The sequence below is a fragment of the Egretta garzetta genome, unplaced genomic scaffold, assembly GCF_000687185.1.
Source record: "Egretta garzetta isolate BGI_Z169 unplaced genomic scaffold, ASM68718v1 scaffold212, whole genome shotgun sequence".
Lineage (NCBI taxonomy): Eukaryota > Metazoa > Chordata > Aves > Pelecaniformes > Ardeidae > Egretta > Egretta garzetta.
In genome coordinates, this window is record NW_009258759.1 from 17,801 (window position 1) to 37,503 (window position 19,703).

General features: G+C 42.5%; 1 protein-coding gene across 1 annotated transcript in view; it reads left to right on the forward strand.

The window, feature by feature from the left end:
- The window catches only part of MMP24 (matrix metallopeptidase 24), a 42,630-nt gene that overhangs the window by 1,954 nt on the left and 20,973 nt on the right, over positions 1-19,703 (forward strand). Inside the window, exons 2-3 of the mRNA XM_009649293.2 lie at positions 5,343-5,459; positions 7,513-7,817. Coding sequence (XP_009647588.1) covers positions 5,343-5,459; positions 7,513-7,817 — 422 coding nt within the window. The remainder of the gene's footprint in view (positions 1-5,342; positions 5,460-7,512; positions 7,818-19,703) is intronic.

Here is a 19,703-nt window from a genome sequence, read left to right on the forward strand (position 1 = left end):
TTTCCTTTACGGGAAAGAAAAAACCTTTTTTTTTTTTTTTTTTTTTTTTTTTTTTTTTTTGAAAATGAAATGCTTTTTAAAGGATTTTCCATCCGAGTTCTCTTTGCCATTAATAGCACGGTTTGTAAGTGAATGCTGAAGCAGAGCCAGAAAGCAATCTTGTGTACGTGCAGTTGGTGTGTAGAAGCTCGCAGTTGGGATGCTTATGAGTTGGAAGGGAGTGGGGGAAGAAGGGGCTATGATATTAGAGTGCTAGTTTGGAAAGTTAAATGCTTTTTAAAGGATTTTCCATCCGAGTTCTCTTTGCCATTAATAGCACGGTTTGTAAGTGAATGCTGAAGCAGAGCCAGAAAGCAATCTTGTGTACGTGCAGTTGGTGTGTAGAAGCTCGCAGTTGGGATGCTTATGAGTTGGAAGGGAGTGGGGGAAGAAGGGGCTATGATATTAGAGTGCTAGTTTGGAAAGTTAGGGAGCTGTTTCTGTTGCCCTGTGGGTGACAAGGGAATGGACCAAACTGTCTGTGGGGGACCCTGCTTTAATAAGTAAAAGTATTTTTCTGGAGGAAAGGACTGTGTTGCCCATGTTTTGCTGAGTTTATGAATGAGCAGAGGTTGATTGGTGCATGAACACCCGAAGGCTGAGGGGTGAAAAACCTAAATGGTTCCCTCTTCTGAAAGTCGTGTCTCCAAAGGCTTGAAACCTTGGCTGGAACCAAACGTGGGCGTGCTTTGCAGGCATGTTCGGTTGCTCTGCCTCCATCTGTCCTGAATCAGTAGGTCCATATGTTGTATGACAGGGTGGAGCAGGAGTACCTACCTAGAAATTACATGAAAGGAAAAAGAGGTCCCAATTGCTGTTAGCTGTGAGCCTGTGTTTTGAGTTGGCCCTCCAACTCAAAACTGTCTGGCTGGGCCTTGTGGGGCTGTCGCTTCCTCAGGCTGGAAAGGAGAGCTGGCAAGGCAGGCTGGCTCCAAGAGCTCTGGCTTACTCAGGCGTTTGCTAAGCGGTTAGTTCAGTGTGTGTTAGGAGTTCTCAGATTGCAGTTATGAATTTTTGTTGTCACTTCTGTCAGCGTTATAAGCTCTGTCCCTTCAAAGTGACTGTAGAATCAGTCAAGAATGCAAAGTTATTATTTTCTGTATTTTCTTTGTTAGGCAACAAATTCTGCATATTTTGTTTATGCTTACTATGGAAGCCTGAAGTTTTTCATCCCCTTCCCCACACCCTCCTAAATCCTGAGCTTGTTCTTTCCTCCAAAAGTGGTATCCAGGTGTGTGAAAGCTACCGTGCAGGTGCTGCCAGTGGGAGTCGGAAATGACAAGGAACACCACCATTGGTGTTGCTTACTGGTACCCAACAGGACAGTGGCATGGGGGTCCCTTCAGGAGAGGGGCTGTCTCAAGGTAGCAGGTGAGGATACACAGCTCCTGTAGGGAGAGCAGGGGAGAATACGTAAACCAGCCTCCCATGCCCTACAGTTGACAGTGCCTCAGTGAATGTTCTCTCTGCCTGCAGCTAGTGGGTTGAGTTGTAATTTTGCTCAGCAGCTAGGCAAGGAAACAGCCCTGGGAGCATGCCGGCAGAGAAGGCGGTGGTGACTGTTGTGTTTGTCTTAATCTCATGGCCCTGGAGTAAACCAAGAACTAGTCTTACTTGTGCTGGAAGTGCCTTGTGTGTCTTGTGCTTTGTCTTGATCCTGTTGTGTGGGTCCTTCGCCATGGGATACATGACACAGCTTTTTAAAGATACCACTCCCACCAGCTCAACAGCAGGCAATGGAGAGTGGCAGCTTCCTCTGTTTAGGAGAGTCTTGTGGAGGGCTTGGAGCTTGAACTGGTGAAAGCTGCTGCATCTGGACAAGAGATGGATGTCACTGCTTTTGGAAATTACCTGTTTTCTGCATGCTGAGCAGATGGAGGAACACAATAGTCGATGCGTGAACAGTGCCAAGTATAAATTTTGATGATCCAATTTTATTGGTGCCCCCATTTAAAACAAAAGGGGGGGAAGCAACCATAAGTATCTGAATCCTGCTTCAAGTAATTGTCTTTTGATGTTGTTTCTGATGCGATATGTTTTTATAAATCCCCTGGAACACAGAAAAGGTTATCCAAACTCCTCAGCAGAGAATGGCTGTCGAAAAGCTCAGCTAAAGAAGATCAACGGCAGCAAGCTGCAGCTTTGTGATTATTTTGCCATAGATCTGCCCTGCTGAAAAAAGAAGAGATAGCTGGACCTGTACCCTGGCCCACGTGATTAGACTAGGGCCCATATGTCTGGGAAGTAAGTTGAACCAGGGAACTGGTCCAGATAAACATTCTCAGCTTGATGTTAGCACAGGCTGTTGACAATTTGGGCACTGCCTAGCTCTAACCAGGTAGCTGGGCTTTTTTCTAGGTCTGTTTCAGGAAGTGTGTGGCTGAGCTCTAGAACAAACTGGTAGAATGTGGGGATTCAGAGAGGCCTAAATGTAATGGGGTTGAGAGAAGAGTTAGGCAGCCATGTGTAGCTCTGCAAATGCTGATAGCTTGGAAGCTTTGGCTCGAGAAGCCCTTAAAGCCCAGGGTGCCAGTGTTACAGCTTGCCTCTGGAACAGCCTGCGCCCTGCTCTGTGTCTGTACGTTGTGATGGAGCTGACACATGGGCAGGGAATTTGACTACCTTTGAGAGAATTAACTTTTGGTCGAGTCTCTGTGCAGTTCTGATCGACTTTGAAAGCATGGGACTAATCTGGGGGGGAGGCTGATTTCCCACAGCCTGCTGGGCATCAAGCGGGTGATGGGAAGGGGCAGCTGGTGTTCAGACGTGAAACATGTTGAGGTGTGAGGGGCTTGGTGATGTATTGCTGCTGTGTCAGCATAGCTAGCACTGTACTGGAAGGTCCTGGTGACTTGTCCTACACATCCGTGTTGGTTTGGTAGCACTCCCCTGCTACCCTTTTGTCTTCTAGGTGATGTTAATAAAGATAAACTAGGTCATTTTCTGACTGTAATCAGGGCCTGATGGTAGTGATGTTCAGAGTACTGGAGCTCTCTTGAAGCTCAAGAGATGAAAACCTAATTCACACTATGGTTTGCATAAGGTTATCCTAAAAATTCTGTACCGTATCATATGACTGGATTATTTTTAAAAAATACTCAGGAAATATCTAGAAGAACATGGCTACCGTAAGCCTAGCATTTCTCTAGCAAAGTGGTAGAAGCAGTGCAAAAGAACATAAATAAAGGACACTTGGAAAAACACAGTGTATTGAGGTTGAATTAATATGGCTTTTCTAAAAGCAATCCTTAGATGTACCGCTTTTCTTTGAAGGTGGCAGCAGTTGTGTGGGCAAGACAGATCTGATATCCACAGGTTACTTAGATTTCTGAAAGACATACCATACTGCTAAATGTAAGGTAACATAAGCAGGGAAGATCTGTGCTAGCTTTGTATACACAGCTTGGGTTCTTTTCAGGTACAGTATGATATGTATAACAACTCTCATTTGCTCTGTTCTTGGTGGGGAGAAGATGACAGATGACTGCACTGAAATTTGTAAGTACCCATAGTTTTTACATATAGGAAGTGGTGTAAGGGAAGGTCACCCTGACTGCCTGAACCGGGAGCACATACATGCGCTCTGAAAGGCTGTTCTTGTGAAGCAAAGTGTCTGCCTATTTGGTTTTCATTTAAAAGGTGTCCCAGAAAGGAGTCTTGTAAACCATCTACTGGTGATGGGAAGATGCTCCCTTCCTGAAGGGCTAATATTTTTGATAGATAAGATGTACATTGTTTAGACTCAAGCATGTGGGCACATATGGACTACTTGGCATTGGCTGGCTGCAGTTGATGGAGGCCAAAAGTTGTCCCCCAGGTGGCCAGGGGTGTTGGGGAAGCCTTGCTGAGGAGAAGGGAGAGAATTTGCAGTCCTGTGTGAGAAATCTGTCAGGTTTGGCTGCAATGCTCTTCTCGCGTGTGACCAGGCAGTAGCATGTTTCTGCACCCCGTGTCCTGCAGCGTCTTCTTAAGGCACTGCGTCACAGCGGACACTTGCCTTTGCCATGAGAGTAAGTGGTTCAAATGCATAAAATGCCTGAAGAATGCCAGTGGCAATGTCCCCAGCAGCTGCCCAAAGCAGGAGGCTGAGGGCAGTGCTGGTGTGCTTGGGAGGCTGTGGCCAGAGACTGCTTGCATTATTCCTGGGCTCTGATCTCCTGTCCTGGGCTGCACTGCAAAATCCTAAAGCATGTGGCTGGGACAGAAAGTTGCTGTGCTGGGACAGTTGCAGACTAGTACGTGTAGGTTCTCTGTTTCTGTCCATCTGCTTTTTCCCCTGCTGCTGCATGCAGTGATGAGCAGATTTGTTCCTCCATAAGCCACTTCTGACTCCTCTGGAGTGTGCCCACACCAGCAAGCGGGGTAGTATTCTGGGGCACAGTCTATTTCTCCTAGTCAGAGAATCATTTAGGTTGGAGGGGATCTCTTGAGATCGTCTATTCCAACCCCCTGCTCAGACAGGGACAGCTAGAGCAGGTTGTCCAGGACCGTGTCCAGTTGGGTTTTGAATACCTCCAAGGATGAAGACTGTTGCTTCTCTGGGCAACTTGTGCCAGTGTTTGACCACCCTCAAGCTGGTGCAAGAAATAAGCCAAAGATCTGCTAAGGCTGGAAGTAAAGGAGATAAGGGGAGGGGACCTGACTTCTCTGATAATACTGCATGGATCCCCGTGCAAGGGACAGCACCCTTTGCTCTTTCAGTTCACCTGACCATAGAGGCAAGAGTTTCCTACATCATGAGTCAAATCAAAAGAGTCACGGGTTATGGGGAGGACCTAACAGAATTTGATGACTGTGACCCACAGATTGGAGTGATCTGTTCTGGTCATTACAGGTGAAAGCCTTAGTCATTATCTGGGAGGGTCATGTTTGTACTTGTTCAGGCTTACCTAGCAAGCTATGAGTTGGAGGGTTTTTTACTGGCACAGGGGTACTTTAACAAATGGAGAGCGGATAGAGTAGGCAATAGGAGAGTTTGATCCCAGTGCACATGCAATTTTGATCTGGGTCTCTTCTGTGGCATTATCACTGTTAAGCTCTTGTCAAACATAAAGGCTACCTGATCTGGTATCTGTGTTTCCAAAAGGAAAAATGGATTCTTTTTGATGTGCTGAGGTGCGTGGATTGCCAATGGAGGTGGGGTGTACAACTCTGTGCAAAGAGTGTAAACCTGAGAGGGAAGACTGAGCCCTTCTTGGTGTCTGCATTGGCCACCCCTCAGAGGCCTTCTTGTCACCCCAAGTTCTTTTCAATCTCTTTTCCAAACTCCCTGTTAGCTTGCTTTTTCTTTCCTTCCTTTCCAGGTGGATGAAGAAGCCTCGATGTGGAGTGCCAGATCATCCTCACCTACGTTATAGCCGGAGGAAAAAGCGGTATGCACTAACTGGACAGAAGTGGAGGCAGAAGCATATAACCTACAGGTATAGCCCCCTCCCTGCCCCTTCTTGTTTGAGGAAAAAAAATGTTCTATGCTTGTTTGGTATGCAAATTTGTTTAGTACTTTTAAAAAGTGGATTTTCCCTGTAATGCCTAGTTGAGGCTTTCATTCTGAGAATGTGGTGGAGGGGAATACTTTCAGAGCACTGGAGTAACTGATGAGTCTATTCTCAAGTAGAAAATAACTGATCTGTAAAGATGCCTAAATCCCAGCCATCAGTTGCCTAATTTTGGCAGGAAAAGCCTAGTAAGTCCCTTTCTGTTCCCTCAGAAATCTAAGGCTCTAGCTCTTAGATCATGTGTCGTTTTTAGCAAACCATTAAAACAGAAGGAACATCATTGTCTAAGGGCATGATGCTTTCTCCCTCTACTGATTTGCAGTGTTTTACTGAATATTATTTTTGCAGATGTTTTACTTTTGCTCATGTGGTAGAGCTTTTGTCCAGACTTAGGCCTGCTGAGGCAATATGCTGAAGGTGGGCTACGGGCGTCAAATGAATGTTATGTACTGACGGTTGTTTCCCAGAGATGTGTTTTGTTGGAGTCATTTAGGCCCTTAGCATTTGAAAGGCAGTTGCTGAATGATGCCAATGGAAGTTTCTGACAGTAAGAGTATCGCTTCAAAATAAAATTAACCCCCCCTCTAGTTGAAAGTATAGCCTTTTCATTTTTTTGAGAGGGAAAGGAGGTTGCAGAGGAATAAGAATTAGGAATGTAGACATTAAGGAGAAGGTATGAGTGAACAAGGCTAAGACAGAAAGTAAGTCTGTGGTGAAGAGGTAGAAATATGAGTGACCACAGCATCAGGAAGGTACCAGAATGTGTAGGAAGAGGTAATGATGGTGTGAAGGGAAGGAGAATCGGGGACTGGGGCACTCTGTTGCTTCTGCTGAGAGGTCTGAGAAAGGAGGAGGTGGGGGATTCTTCAAGTGCAGGACTGTGGAGACCGGGAGGAGGGACTAGTTCTGGGGACAAGTTCAAAGCTTCCACCAGTAATCATTCCTTAACTTCAAATTGTAAAGGGTACACCTTCTGTATGTGAAGATCTGAGAGTCAGACCCTGCTTCTAACCTGTTCTAGACCTTAGGGAAAACTGGTATAAATAAAACTAATCTTAAGCGTATGCATAACCACGGGAAGCAGTTTGGCAGATGGCTTCGCTTCTGCCATTGGCAAACTAGTAGTTGTTTAACTTTCCAATTGCGGTATTTGTACTGTGCCATTCAAGTGATAGATATCTTGTTTTACCGCCGAACATGTTACAGTCTTTCATCTGTCAATCTTTATATTAAATCGAGCCAGTTTCATTAAAGACTGAAAGTTGTTTCCATGACACAGATATTTCATATTGCCTGAGCCAAGTTTAATAGGTCTTGACTCTATTATATGCAGACACAACCCACTTCATTGACAGTACTTTTTAAGCTAAAGTTTACAATTATGGGAAATTTATGTGCAGTTGACCTTCCCCCCTCCGCCCTCCCCCCCCCATAATCTGTATCATCAGCCGTCATGGACTAGGTTGCACAAAACTGTCAGGTCCGTCTCTCCTACGAGCTCTTAAGTATTTGGAGTAGTCCTGAGAATGAAGCCGCTCATGTAAGTAAGGTTGTATAGTTTACTGAAAGGTCTGTTTCTCAAAAAAAATTGTAGTAGCTGGGATTTTTCATACACTGGATTCCTTTTTAGCACGATAATTTCAGACAAAATCCAAAGTCATTTATGTTGTTAAACTAAATTACTTAGCTGTCTGCGCCAGGGTTTGAAAGGTTATCAGGTTTTCAGGAAGTGATGCAAGATCAACCAAAGTATTGGGAAGATTCTCATTAGTAAATGTAGACTTTAGCTCAGGGCTGTGGTTTTGTTGGTAACTTCATTTGTAACAGGAAAACTTTGCATGCACAAAGTGGTGTCTGCAAAAAATAAAGACCCTTTGGAAATGGAAACTGTGTAGATGTGGCTGTGTATTGGAATTAGAATAAGAAGTCTTGAATGTGTTCTGCAAATTTAAACAACCCTTCTTTCTCATTCACACAGTGTGCACAACTATACCCCCAAGGTTGGAGAGATTGATACAAGGAGAGCCATTCGTCAGGCATTTGATGTTTGGCAGAGAGTGACGCCACTTACCTTTGAAGAGGTCCCTTACCATGAAATTAAAAATGACAGAAAGGAGGCAGATATTATGATATTTTTTGCTTCTGGTTTCCATGGAGACAGTTCTCCGTTTGATGGAGAAGGTGGATTCCTAGCTCATGCTTACTTTCCTGGACCAGGAATAGGAGGAGATACTCACTTTGATTCCGATGAGCCATGGACCCTGGGAAATTCCAACCATGATGGTAAGAGTGCAGGTCATTTTTGAAAACAAAGATAAGTTGAATGTAGACACATCGACAGGCTTTCAACTAGAAAGTATTTGGTTAGTGGAGCTTCCGCCTCCTGTGCCATGGTTCAAATGTTTTCTAAACATGTATTCTATCTTAAATGGGTAAATGATTTTATTAGTAAGTTTGTGACTCTGCGTGCCTCTGTGCATGTGCGTGAATGTTGGGGAGCAAACAGAAGTGTGCGTCTGCTGGCTTTTTACATCTCTCAAGATTTGGACTGTGGTTCCTACAGAAACCAAGGCTCTGGGAGGGAAAAGGTGAATGAGAGCGTGTTGAAATGTAAACTCTGTATCTCATGGAAGACTTAACAAGGGCAATTAGAGTTATTTGTAATGGTGAACAGGAAGTTGAGAGAGTGAAGACATTTGAATATCACATTGTTTTGATCCGTGTTTATTTTCCCACAGTCTGACTACAGGCATAATTCCTCCCAGCAGAGGTTGGGGCTGGCTGATTTGTTGAGGAAGACTGGTAGTTAGGGCAACTGATTTTGTGATATTAAGCAATGAAGAGTTTCTGTGTCTTTCTAGCTTTATCTTACTCTCTAATGGCAATGAGCCCTCTCTGATCTATTTTCAAACCTTTGATTGAGGATAGTGATGACTTGTAAAAAGTTTAAGTTGGAGAACCGGAATTTTACAGTGGCCTCATAAAATATCACTCCAATTTCCACAGCCTTAGTGATTTGGGACATGTCTTTAAACCTTTAGGGATTCAAAATCATGTTTTGAAACATTTTATAAGGTTTAGAATTTTATTTGGAATGTAAATATGGATTGATTTTTAAACCGTATAAAAACATAGTAGCATTGTTGTGGCCATGATGTCTAAGGATGTATGCAGAGGTTATGCAGAGGTAATGCCTTTCCTTAGACCGAACAGTGTAGTTTGAAAAGGAGAAAAGCTTTCAGGTGTGCAAGCCACCTTCAGGCCTGACCTAAAAGTGACAGCTTGCTTTCAGAATGGAATGCAAATTGAGAAAATCCCTCAGAGTTTTGAGTCAGTATCTATCAGATCATCTCGGAAAGGAAATAGCGCTGGCAAGTTCAATGTGGGAATGCTGATTTGTAGGAAAGCAGAAATGATATGATACTTGTCTTTTCAGGGAAAGACGTGATGTTTCCTGGCATGCTTAAATGACTGGATTAGATGTAGGCAGAGAAAGAGAAATGTTATGGATATGGGCGGGGATAGTGTGGAGAGTGGGGGAGGTTATCCGGCAGCAGAGAAGCGCAGTCTTGCTGTCTTGAAATGTTACGAATTTTTATTCCTAGGCTTGTGGGTGGAGGGCAGTTTATAGGTTTCCCTTGAGGATCAGGACTGACAGTCAAAGAGTCAGCGATTACCTTGTGAGAGGTGCTTTTGCAGCAGTTTGTTGTGTTTGTGCTTTATCTGTGGTCTGTGCAGGTTCGGTCTGGTCTTAGTAGTTATTTGGTCTCAACTGTGGGGTACGAGGGTGGCTTCTCTGTTGGATGTGACTTCCCAGGTAAGCTCATGCATGAGACTTGGGAGTGCTGGTGTCTGGGATAGAAGCTACTTACGGGAATGAGGAAGGGAAGGTTTTCACAAGTTGTACTTGTTTCTTTTCTCTTTTTCTGCACAAAAAGCTTCCTTCTGTTGATAAGCTTAGCAAGGTTGGGAGGCAGCTTAAAGAGTGGCAGGGATGGCTCTGGGAAACATTTTCCACTGGGTAGGATGTTCTAACATATAACCTTTCTGAGGGATTTTTTTGTACAGTTTTTGGGATGGTGTTTGAGAGCAATGTCTACAATGAATAGAGGCTCTCTTTTTTTTTTTTTATTTTTTTTTTTTATAAAACCTATTTCTTATGCAGTATCCATGTGGCTCTTTCAAAAACATGATGTATTTCTCTGGTGTGCTGGGTGACTGTCATGAGTAGTGTCCTCAAAGTGCATGTAACTGGTTATTTGAGGGGCTGGTGTGCACTCCGGGTGTGACAATTGATAGAAGAGTTGAGATTTCCATTCTGGAGGATAAATGTCATTTGTTCATTTGTTTTCAAATAACCACGCTGCATAGATCGGGCGGCACAGTTATTTGACAACTCTTTTAAAAAACAGTCACCAGTGAGGATGTTGAGAATGGTGGGGTTTTATTTGTCCCCTTCGCCTGGGGGAAGTGCTGGTGATAGAAGGGCATTTCATGTGTTGAGGGTGACCAGGGGGGTAAGTCTGTAGTCAGAGCATTATAGATGTGAGTGTCAAATGCAAGGAATTTGGTTTCGCGTGTTGTCTTAGCCTTGGTATACAACTGTGGAAATGTCCTGTCTCCTCACCGGATGATCCAGGCCTTTTTAGGAGAGTTTTTCCTTCTGCTCCACTATTTCTTGTCATTGGGGCTCTCACTAGGTCCAGGTTCTCACCTCTGATGTGTTTTACTTGAAATGCTGTTAGCAGGTCTTAAGGAGTTTCTTCTTGGTCAGAGCTTTCCTGCACTGTGATCAGTTCACTGCCTTTTTTCATTGGAACACTGTCTTTCTTGTCATAATATCTGTATGTTGGGGTGATGGGGTTGTTCAGTCTGGAACTGAAGAAGTCTCTCAGTGAAAGAATAAAAATACACCAGTAGATCAGTAGCGAAGCTCTCATTTATTCAGATGCAAAAAAGGAACTGTTTTGGCCATTCAGCACCTATTCAACGATTATGGAAATCTTAAAATAGCCATAGTATCTTTACATCAACCCATGTAACACGGTCTATTCCTGACAAGAATGTGTATTAGTTGAAGGGAAAATTTGAACAATCTGCCTCAAAGCTCTCTTATCCTTGCAACAATTGTATAGGAGAGTCTCTGGTCAACAGAGCAGGATGCTGAAACTGGTACCATAGGTTCCTCAGAATATTTGACTGATCTATTTAGTCCATTTAGTTTTGTTACAAACCAGTATGGTCTCAAGCTTTGCTTTTGTTGGTTTACATTTGCCTTACTTGTTGTGGCACCTGAAGAATTCCAGTAAGTCTATGCCTGGATGTGGCTGTCACCTCACAAAACTGTTCTGGTGTCTTTACTAGCAGTGCAAATTATATCATAGAATCATAGAATCACAGGTTGGAAGGGACCTCAAGGATCATCTGGCCCAACGTTTCTAGGCAAGAGCCCAGTCTAGACAAGATGGCCCAGCACCCTGTCCAGCTGAGGCTTGAAAGTGTCCAATGTGGCAGAGTCAACCCCTCCCCTGGGGTGATTATTCTGATGGTTGACTGTTCTCATGGTGAAAAATTTTCTTCTCATGTCCAGTCGGAGTATGGATAAAAGCAAAACATTTCACATGAAAAAAAAAAAAAAGGAATTATTTGAACAGATCTTCCAATGAAAACGGCCGTCTCTGATTTGCACAGAGAACATGATATATCCTGTGGATGAAAGCTTCTTTCTTCTAAAGATACCTTGTGGAAATCTGCTAGGTTTCATTAGCAATTTTATCACACCAGCTAGTGGATAGTTAGTCAGAATTTATATACTCATTATCATTTTGCATGATCATTATTATATTGATTTTTTTTTTTCCCCCCTTGTGGACAGCATGGCCATTACTATGGCCCTTAAAATGATTAGTATAATTGTAATAGCTCTGATGCTGCTGTTGTCTTTCTGAGACCATGGTAACAGGGGCACGTGCACCAACACATCTGTTATCTTCTGCTGTGAAGAATGATCCTGCATAGGTTTTCAAAGTGAACGCAAAGTTTCCTTTCCCCTGGATATGAGTTAGTTCTACTCATGCATACAATTCCTCTGGCCAAGTAATACTGTGCTTCCAATTCATGATTGTTGATTTGTCATCTTCATTGTACTGCCTTCTCTGACATTTCATAAGCAAGCTGTGGAAGATTAATTTAGATAATATTATGATGAGCATGTGCAAAACCAGGTAGGAAGTTGAACTCCTGGAGCAGTCCTTATTAACTGGGAATACGGGATACAGAATTCATCTATTAACTTTTCAGATGAGAATGTCAGTGGGAGCAGCTAGAAGCGTGAAGCAGAATTTTGGAATTAGGAAGGATCAAGACAAGTGACATGGCAAACAGGATGCAACTGGAAAAGAGGAGGAGTGTGATTTTCCATCTAGAGATAAATCATCTACACAATCCCGCAATGAAGAGCAAGAATCATGGTCACAGTTGCGAGGACTTATCATGTTTTTCATGGGAGGTGCTTCTTAATAGAAATTAAGGCAGCTCTTGGCCTTTAGCTACAGACTTGTAGCAGCAAGGGCTCTGGCTTATTAGATTTTGATGTATGGGCACTTGGAGGCAATTGAAGCCATTTTTGGAGTCATTGTCTGCTAGTGGTACATTGTGTGTAGCTGCTCGCAGGCCACGTGGCCCCTCTTGGCTGCTTAGATGCAGCATTTGGTCAACGAGTTACACATCGGTGCAGGCAGTCTTGGTATTGCTTTTGCTTGCATTACCAGAAGGGACACGAAAGGTGACTTTGCTCTACTTTCTCCAAGTCTTGGGCTTTTTTTACTTGAAATGTGCTGTAGAAACAGCCAAGCAAACTTTAGACCGCTCATCTCAAGACCCACAGCTGCTGACAAAGGTTCTCCCTGTAGGCAGCAAAGCCTGTGCCTGGAAGAGGGTAAACGGACTTGGCCATGCTGGGATCTCTCCCTTGGCTGCCTCAGGATCTTGCCTAACTTGGCACAAGTATAGAGGTTCCGCATGAAATCCATTATTAACTGGCCAAATCAAGTATTTCCTAGCCTTTCAATGAAAATAATAATTATATATGTATGTATCTCCAACAACAGGTTGAAAAGGAATCCTGGGTGGCTGAAAGTGAGTTCTGTCAGTTTAAATATCCACGTTACATGTGACTGCTCTTACAGCCCTCTGACAACTCAAACATTTGTTTAATCCAGGAAGTAAACTTTAATCTCCAGTTTAGCATTGCAAGCAGTATCACTAATAATCCTAGGCAAATCTTCTTCGTGGTCTTTTAAAAGTGAAAGACCATTGCTGTTATGCGTGTTGTCAACACCATGCCACTATGTATGTGGTGTCTGCCAAAGCACCACAGATATTAGCTTTATAGCTATATAGATACAGCTGTATAGAGCTATTCTCTATATTCCTCTGTCAGCAGTGACACTACTTGCTCTGTCACCATCACTGCAAATAGCAGTGCCTGTGTCTTACTACTGCTGGTGCTACCGGCACCTGCCGCTGCAGCAGCTACCCGTGGCTATAGCCAGCACTGCTGTTGCGGCAGGGTGGGTAACCAGAATTGCTGCTGCTGGGGCTATCCCATCTGCAATGGTGGTACGTGCTGTCAGTCTTCCTGTGCAACCCAGATTTCATTCCAAAGCTTATGTGTTCCAGTCACCATGCTGGTCAGGAAATGTGCTGAAACAGTAGCAGAAGGCTTAAAGCTGAGCAGGATTGATTTAGGGAAGACATTTAGAGAACTTTTTTAATGCTAAAGCAAGGTAGGTGCTGAGGTATCTGTGCCCTGCCAGGGATCACCAGAATTTTTTGCATGCCCAGAGCTGAGCTCCAAGAGCCTTCCTATCATCTGTTCGTTGTGTGGCACTGTAAGTGGGAGTTCGCCCAAGGGCAGCCACGGCAGCTTCTTCAGGAGACAACTCCAGCGGACAGGTTATTCCCGTAGTGACTCTAGTGTAACTCAACTTCACGTCAAGTTCGATCACTTTGCAGTTTACAGGATTCATCTTTTTCTTCCCTTTGAACCAGGGGAAGGTTGAAGTGGCCACAGTGTGAACCAGATATGGGAATGGATGTAGCCAAATGTTGTTTGTCTTTCTCTTCCTTTCTCCTGGTCTGGTTTACCTTAGAGCTGTCCTAGCTCTTGGGCACAGATGAAAGAGTAGGTAGAAATGAGCAGCTGGGGCAGGAGAAAGGGTTGCTGCCCTTTCAGCTGCAGGATGTATATCTTGATCATAAAACCACAGCAAAACTGTTGTGTGTTTGCATCCTGGACAGAGTTTTATTTCTTCAAACCTATCTGTTAGTCTCTGCCTGCCATTCTCTTTGCCTTTTTTTCTTCCTGCTCTTTTGTCACTGTTTTCATCCAGAAAGCTTTTCTTGTTCCTTAGCTGGATCTTTTTGCAAAGCCAGCCTCACTTTTGTTGGTAGTGCATGGCTGAAACAAGTGATGTTTCAAGTTTAACAAGAATGGATTGTGGTGTTTGGGGCCCCCAGTACGTGAAAGGTGTCAGCAAACTGAGAAGTGCAGGAGCACTGAGCTGATAAGGGAGCAAGAAAAAAAAACAGGGGAACTGGGCTTGTTCAGCCTAGTGAGGAGGAGGATGGGGTGGGGAGGAAGCATCTAATAGCAGTCTTCCACCTGAGGAGATATTATAGAGAGGACAGAGCCACACTCTTGAAGGTGAACCAAGAAAGGAACAAAAGGCAATGGGCACAAGCTGCAGCAAGGAAATCCCACCTGGGCATAGGGAAAATTTCTTCACTAACAGCGGTGCAACTCTGAGGCTGCACCTGGAGAGGCTGTGGAGGCTCTGTCCTTTGGGACTTTCAAAACATGGCTGGATGATGCCCAAAGCAACCTGATGTAGTTTTGAGATTAGATCTGCTTGAAGCAGAGCGTTAAACTCTATGACCTCCAGACATGCATTTCAATTTAAATTTTTCCATAATTCTTTAGCATTGCCAAAAGGACAGAGTTTTAGTTCCTAGAACTTGAGAGCAAATTGCAGCTACTTCTTACAGCAACTCTGGGCTGTAACAAGGTATTCAGCTCATAAAATTCTCTTTTCTATTGCCAAATTCCCTTTTAATGCCAAGATTCCTCATGAAGGAGAACTAGTGATGCTCCAGGGTGCATAAAAAGGCAGCTGGCAATATTTCTTGCCGTGTGTTTGGTGCTTTTTGAAGCAACACCTCTTACTGTTACTTTTTTTTTAAATGCAAGAATGTACAAGGTTTCTGTAAGCATTCACTAGATTAATTGTATAAACATTGAATGTATGTTAATGCATTATTTAACAGTATTAAGCAGTATGTGTAAGTAGGTTTGACTTCTTTTTTTTTTTTTTTTTTTTTCACCTGGTCAGGTAGTTCTTTATTATCAAAGACCTCCAAGTGTTTCCAGTCACTTTGGAAACATTGCCACTAAATGTTCTTTATCCTATTTGATTTGTTTGATTGCAGTTGTGATATTTCAGGTGGAGGGAGGGGACTAAGAGAATGAAGAGAGTATCCAGTTGTTTTTTTTTTTTTTTTCTTTGAGATTTGTATTGGTACCCACTTTTCGAGGTTGACTCTCTACTATCTACTTGCAGCCCACTTACCTGACTTGTACAGGTACTGTGCATGCTGGCTGAAAAGGAAAATACACCTTCCCTTAATCCCTGTACCTTCACCCAGCGTATTGCCAGGACTTGGTAGTCTTTTTATCCTCGATTAATTCCTGTTTCCTCTGTGTTTTGCCTTGCTTTCTGTCCCATTTCTTTCTTATTTTACCACTTTTTTCATGTTCATTTTCTACGGAGATGCTGAGGCCAGCAAAGACAATCTACAAAGTATTGATATAATGAGCAGCTTGACAGAGAGCGCTTGTACTCACAATACAGTGCACACATAACCTTTGTGCTATTTGGTTGTTAAATACTTTTAAAATTTTCTTTCTCTGATTTCTCAGGTACAGAAAATCTCCACATCTAAAGAGTTTTGTTCTAACAAATGGCATTTTGAATCCATCATTGTTTTTCAGGCTTCTGACTATTGTTGAAAATGAGCATCAGTATTTTTCAGAGTGAAAACCAGAGCTGCTTTGAAGTTACTCATGTGTCCTTCAGCACAGAAGCCCTGTTAGCTGAAAGACTTTCATAGAGATGTTGGAAGTCAAGTGGGGCACAAACTGTATTAAAATTTCAATTTATTGTACCAGGCCTTTTTATGATACTTCATTCCACCAGATCGTGCTGTTGGTCAGTACTTTTGTTCACTCAAGACGACCAGTTCAGTATTCAATCTCTAGAACATACCTACTTAACGTTGGCTTCATCCTGTAACTGCTTAGAGAGACTTGTTCCTGTAAGCAAGAGTTCTCTAAAACCATATGCTAACGTTGAACCAAATTTGAGCAAGCATGTAGACATGTGCTCTCAAGACAGCCAGCTACAGTAAAATGAGATGAAATCAGGTGGCTTAAATCAGTAACAGTTTGGGATTACATCCCTGTCATGTCAATCCAAACATAGAAGGCTGTAAATAGAGAACTTGCAAGTTAATTTTTTTTACAAAAATGAAGAGAGAAAGCCCACCAGCACACATGGAAGACTTCTGTCTTCAGATGCCTCTTCTTCGCTACCGGACAGCATCTCTGTAAGTAGTGCTTTCTTTTGTCATATATGCTGTCATTATGCAAACATAAAAGTGGCATTGCAGTAGTGGTCTGCTGTGCAGTCTAGATTTTAATGCTTTGCAGCATTGACAGTGCTGGTTATTGATTACAGCTGAAATTCATTAATAAGGATCACCTGCAAATTCCACTTTCAAAACACTGTTCTTGTAAATACACCTGATGTTCAGAGTGTTCTATAAAGAAAACTATTACCCATTGCTTTTGTCAGTAGTTGTTTAATGCACAGAGTATGAGTGCAGTTACGTAGGTATTTGGAATCCTATTGATTTCTGTATAATGAAAGTAAAATATTTTACTTCTTTCCACAGAGAATGAGGAACTCTGAGATTTGTAGGAAGGAGCCAGTAGGGATCAAAATGATGTGTTATTCCCTTAAAAAGGAAGAAAAAACCCAACTGTAAAAAAGGCGGGTCATGAGCATCAAGGTGAGCCAAAGTGTCTTTTTGCCACCTTCCCTTGTAAAGCAGGAACAGATGATGTGAAGGGAGCTGAAACACAGCAGTATCTCTAATAACTTGCTGCATTCCACTTGCTGCATTCAGTAAGAGAAAAAATGAAAAATAGATGAATTCTTGAAAAGAGTTTGCTGGTCATTGCAGTCAGAGGTGGATGGCAGCATCAGTAGTGACGTGACACCCAGTACTCTAGATTTTAGCATCACAACTGAGTGATGTTTAAATTACATTTTTTCTTCTCTCCTGTTTCTGAAGAAGAGCACAAGATTTGAAGACAGTTTCACTAGTGTTGCCTTCTCTACCCAAATCCACCGAGAATACCACTGTGAGGGGGGATGTCTCTTGTATCCCAGCTCTTACTTCTCAGTCCTACTCAGTCTTTACACCCCCATCAGGAACCTTCTGTGTCAGGGGAGGACAAAGACAGTAAGTTTCCTGTCCTAGGTAGAAAACACCCTCTTTGTGGTAAAGAGCTGCTCTCGGCTTCCAGAACAGCACTTTCTCTGTTGCCAGCACGAGGAGTTAAATATAGTTTCAACCTGACTGGCAAAAAAGAATCCCAAACAGCGCAAACTCGTTTGCATCCACACTGCCTATGCCAGGACCTGTTTGGAACATGCTGTGCCAGCTTTCTAGCTGTTTCAAAACAAAATCCTTTTTTTTTTTTTTTTTTTTTTTCCTCCCCATAGTTACCTTCCACCTGTTCCACAGCTGGGTCAAGTACTAAATTCTGTTTGTAGACCCTGCTGTATTTAAATACTTTTAAAAAATAAAGCCACCAGCATAGCTTCTTTTCAAGACTGATGGGATGAAAGTCGTGTCTGTATTTTCCATGGTTTTATGAGTATTTTTCTTTTCTTTACCAAATTAGGGAATGGTACGCTAATGCAGGCAAATACGAGTTTTCATTTTGGGATTGGTAACTCTTTGGTACTGAAGTGTTTATTGAACTACAACCTACACTTGTGAAAGATACAGGAAAATTTTTCAGCAGAATGCTCTTACTCCATGCAGTGTCAGGCTGTGGAGCCAGCTGAAACAGTCATGCCTTCCCCTCTCTCTGGCTGCCCACTCTTACCTCCACAGCCCTCAGATAGTTTCGGTCTCACCATTCCAGTAAAAATATTTTATATTTTTCCTGTGAATTTCTAGAGGAGATTGTCTCCATAGTGCCACCTGTGCCATGCCAGATAAAGCACGGCTTGCAGCATTAACTGGGTCTGTAACACGACTGACAGTTTGCACTCTGCCTTTCAGGGACAATAAGGCAAACTACCTCTCTTTCGTGATGATTGGTAGCGTAATGCGGTTCTCTGTCCTTCTGTAGTCACTTGACCTCACAGAGATCAGTTTAACATGGCTGTGGTACAATTTCTGTTAATTCTGCATATCACTCATTCTTCTTTCTCCAGTGAAACTGTGTAAAGACACTCTTAAGAATTTTCATGAAGTCCTTAAGATGTATCATATTAATTCCTGCATTTATAACGATAATAGTTTATGAACAAAATGAAACCTATATTTCTTTTTAGCATGTATTTTCTTCCTTTCTAGATAGAAAAGCTGTTTTCCACATCTCACTTCATGTGAACAAATGGAAGAGCATCACCAGGGTCTTCAGAAGATTGAAAAGCTTTTCTGGAACAAAGCATGTTGTGGAGGTGAATGGAGGAGTACAGACAAATCAAGCGTTTTTCTGTTTGATGGTTCAGACCTACCAGGTCTGAAGATGCAGGAACCAAGGCATAGCTTAGAGTAGCCCTAAAGCTTCTTTAAGTTGTGCTTGGAAAACAATTGTCTCTGCATGGCTGTTGGAGTGGAAGGGATCATTTCAGCATATTTAAAGCATATTTCGTTCACACCATCTTTTCTGTAATTACCCTAGGCATGCTATTGTCACAGTCAATGATCTGACTTCTTCAGTATCATTCTTACTTTAATAAAATTTCAAATTTTAACCTTCATATGCCTTTTTAATTACGTCTGAGTAAGCTGCAATACGTAGATGTGTTAGCATGATGACACAGTTCATAAAGTATGAAACTAATGTGACAAAAATCAGATTTTCACATTGCTTTTCTGTTTTTAATCAGATACACAATATTATTTGTCCCTCTGTTGTCTTAGAAGCTCTGTCCTGGATTTACACTCCACTATGGTAGGTGCTCTACAGAGTCTACCTACGCTCATTATATTAGCTATATATACAGGTATCGTGCTCGGGGATAAATACCGATAGTAGCACCACAACATTGCCATAACAGTATCCCTGTCACCTATTACTATAAACTGATGGGCACTTAAATGAGTGGCTTTGCTGACCTACAGCAGTTGGATACCCCACTATGCAATGTGTGAGTTAGCCAAATAAAGAAAAGGTTTTGATGTGGATTCTCATAATTAAAAGGAACGAAACTGTACAAGATGGCACATGCTAGCAGTTTCACAAAGAAAAACCTTTCTCAGGATGTCTGTTACCTGATTTAACAGCTGTTTTTCCAGCTGAAGATGAAAATCAAAGAAGCGTGAGTGACGGAGTGTATGACTAGAAGGAAGATCATCCGTAACGTACATGGTTTATCTGTGACTACAGTGTTCTCTGTATTGTTGCAATAAAGCCATGTGTTTCCTATCTCTGCGGGGAGAGGTAGTGTATTATAAACGGTTTGAGAGTGCTTAACCAAAGAGCTGGTTTTGATGGGTGATTATATTGCAATTTATCTTGGTTAGCTCAACTGGGAATACATCAGCTAACAGGAGGTTCATTCTGAATGCAAACTTAGATTACTTTTACTTAAGAAAATTCAACTAAAAAGCACGTTTCAAGTTTTGTGTATTCTGTGTCTGGTGTGTGCAGAGAGGGAGATAAGCAGTCTATTCACCTGGTTTGGAGTTGTGATAATGGGCGATGCTTTTGTACTGTTATAGGTGTGTCCTCAATTACAGCTTTCTCTGGTGATAACATTGTCTTGGTAAGGAAAACGTATCAGGAACTTTAAAGCTAAATTA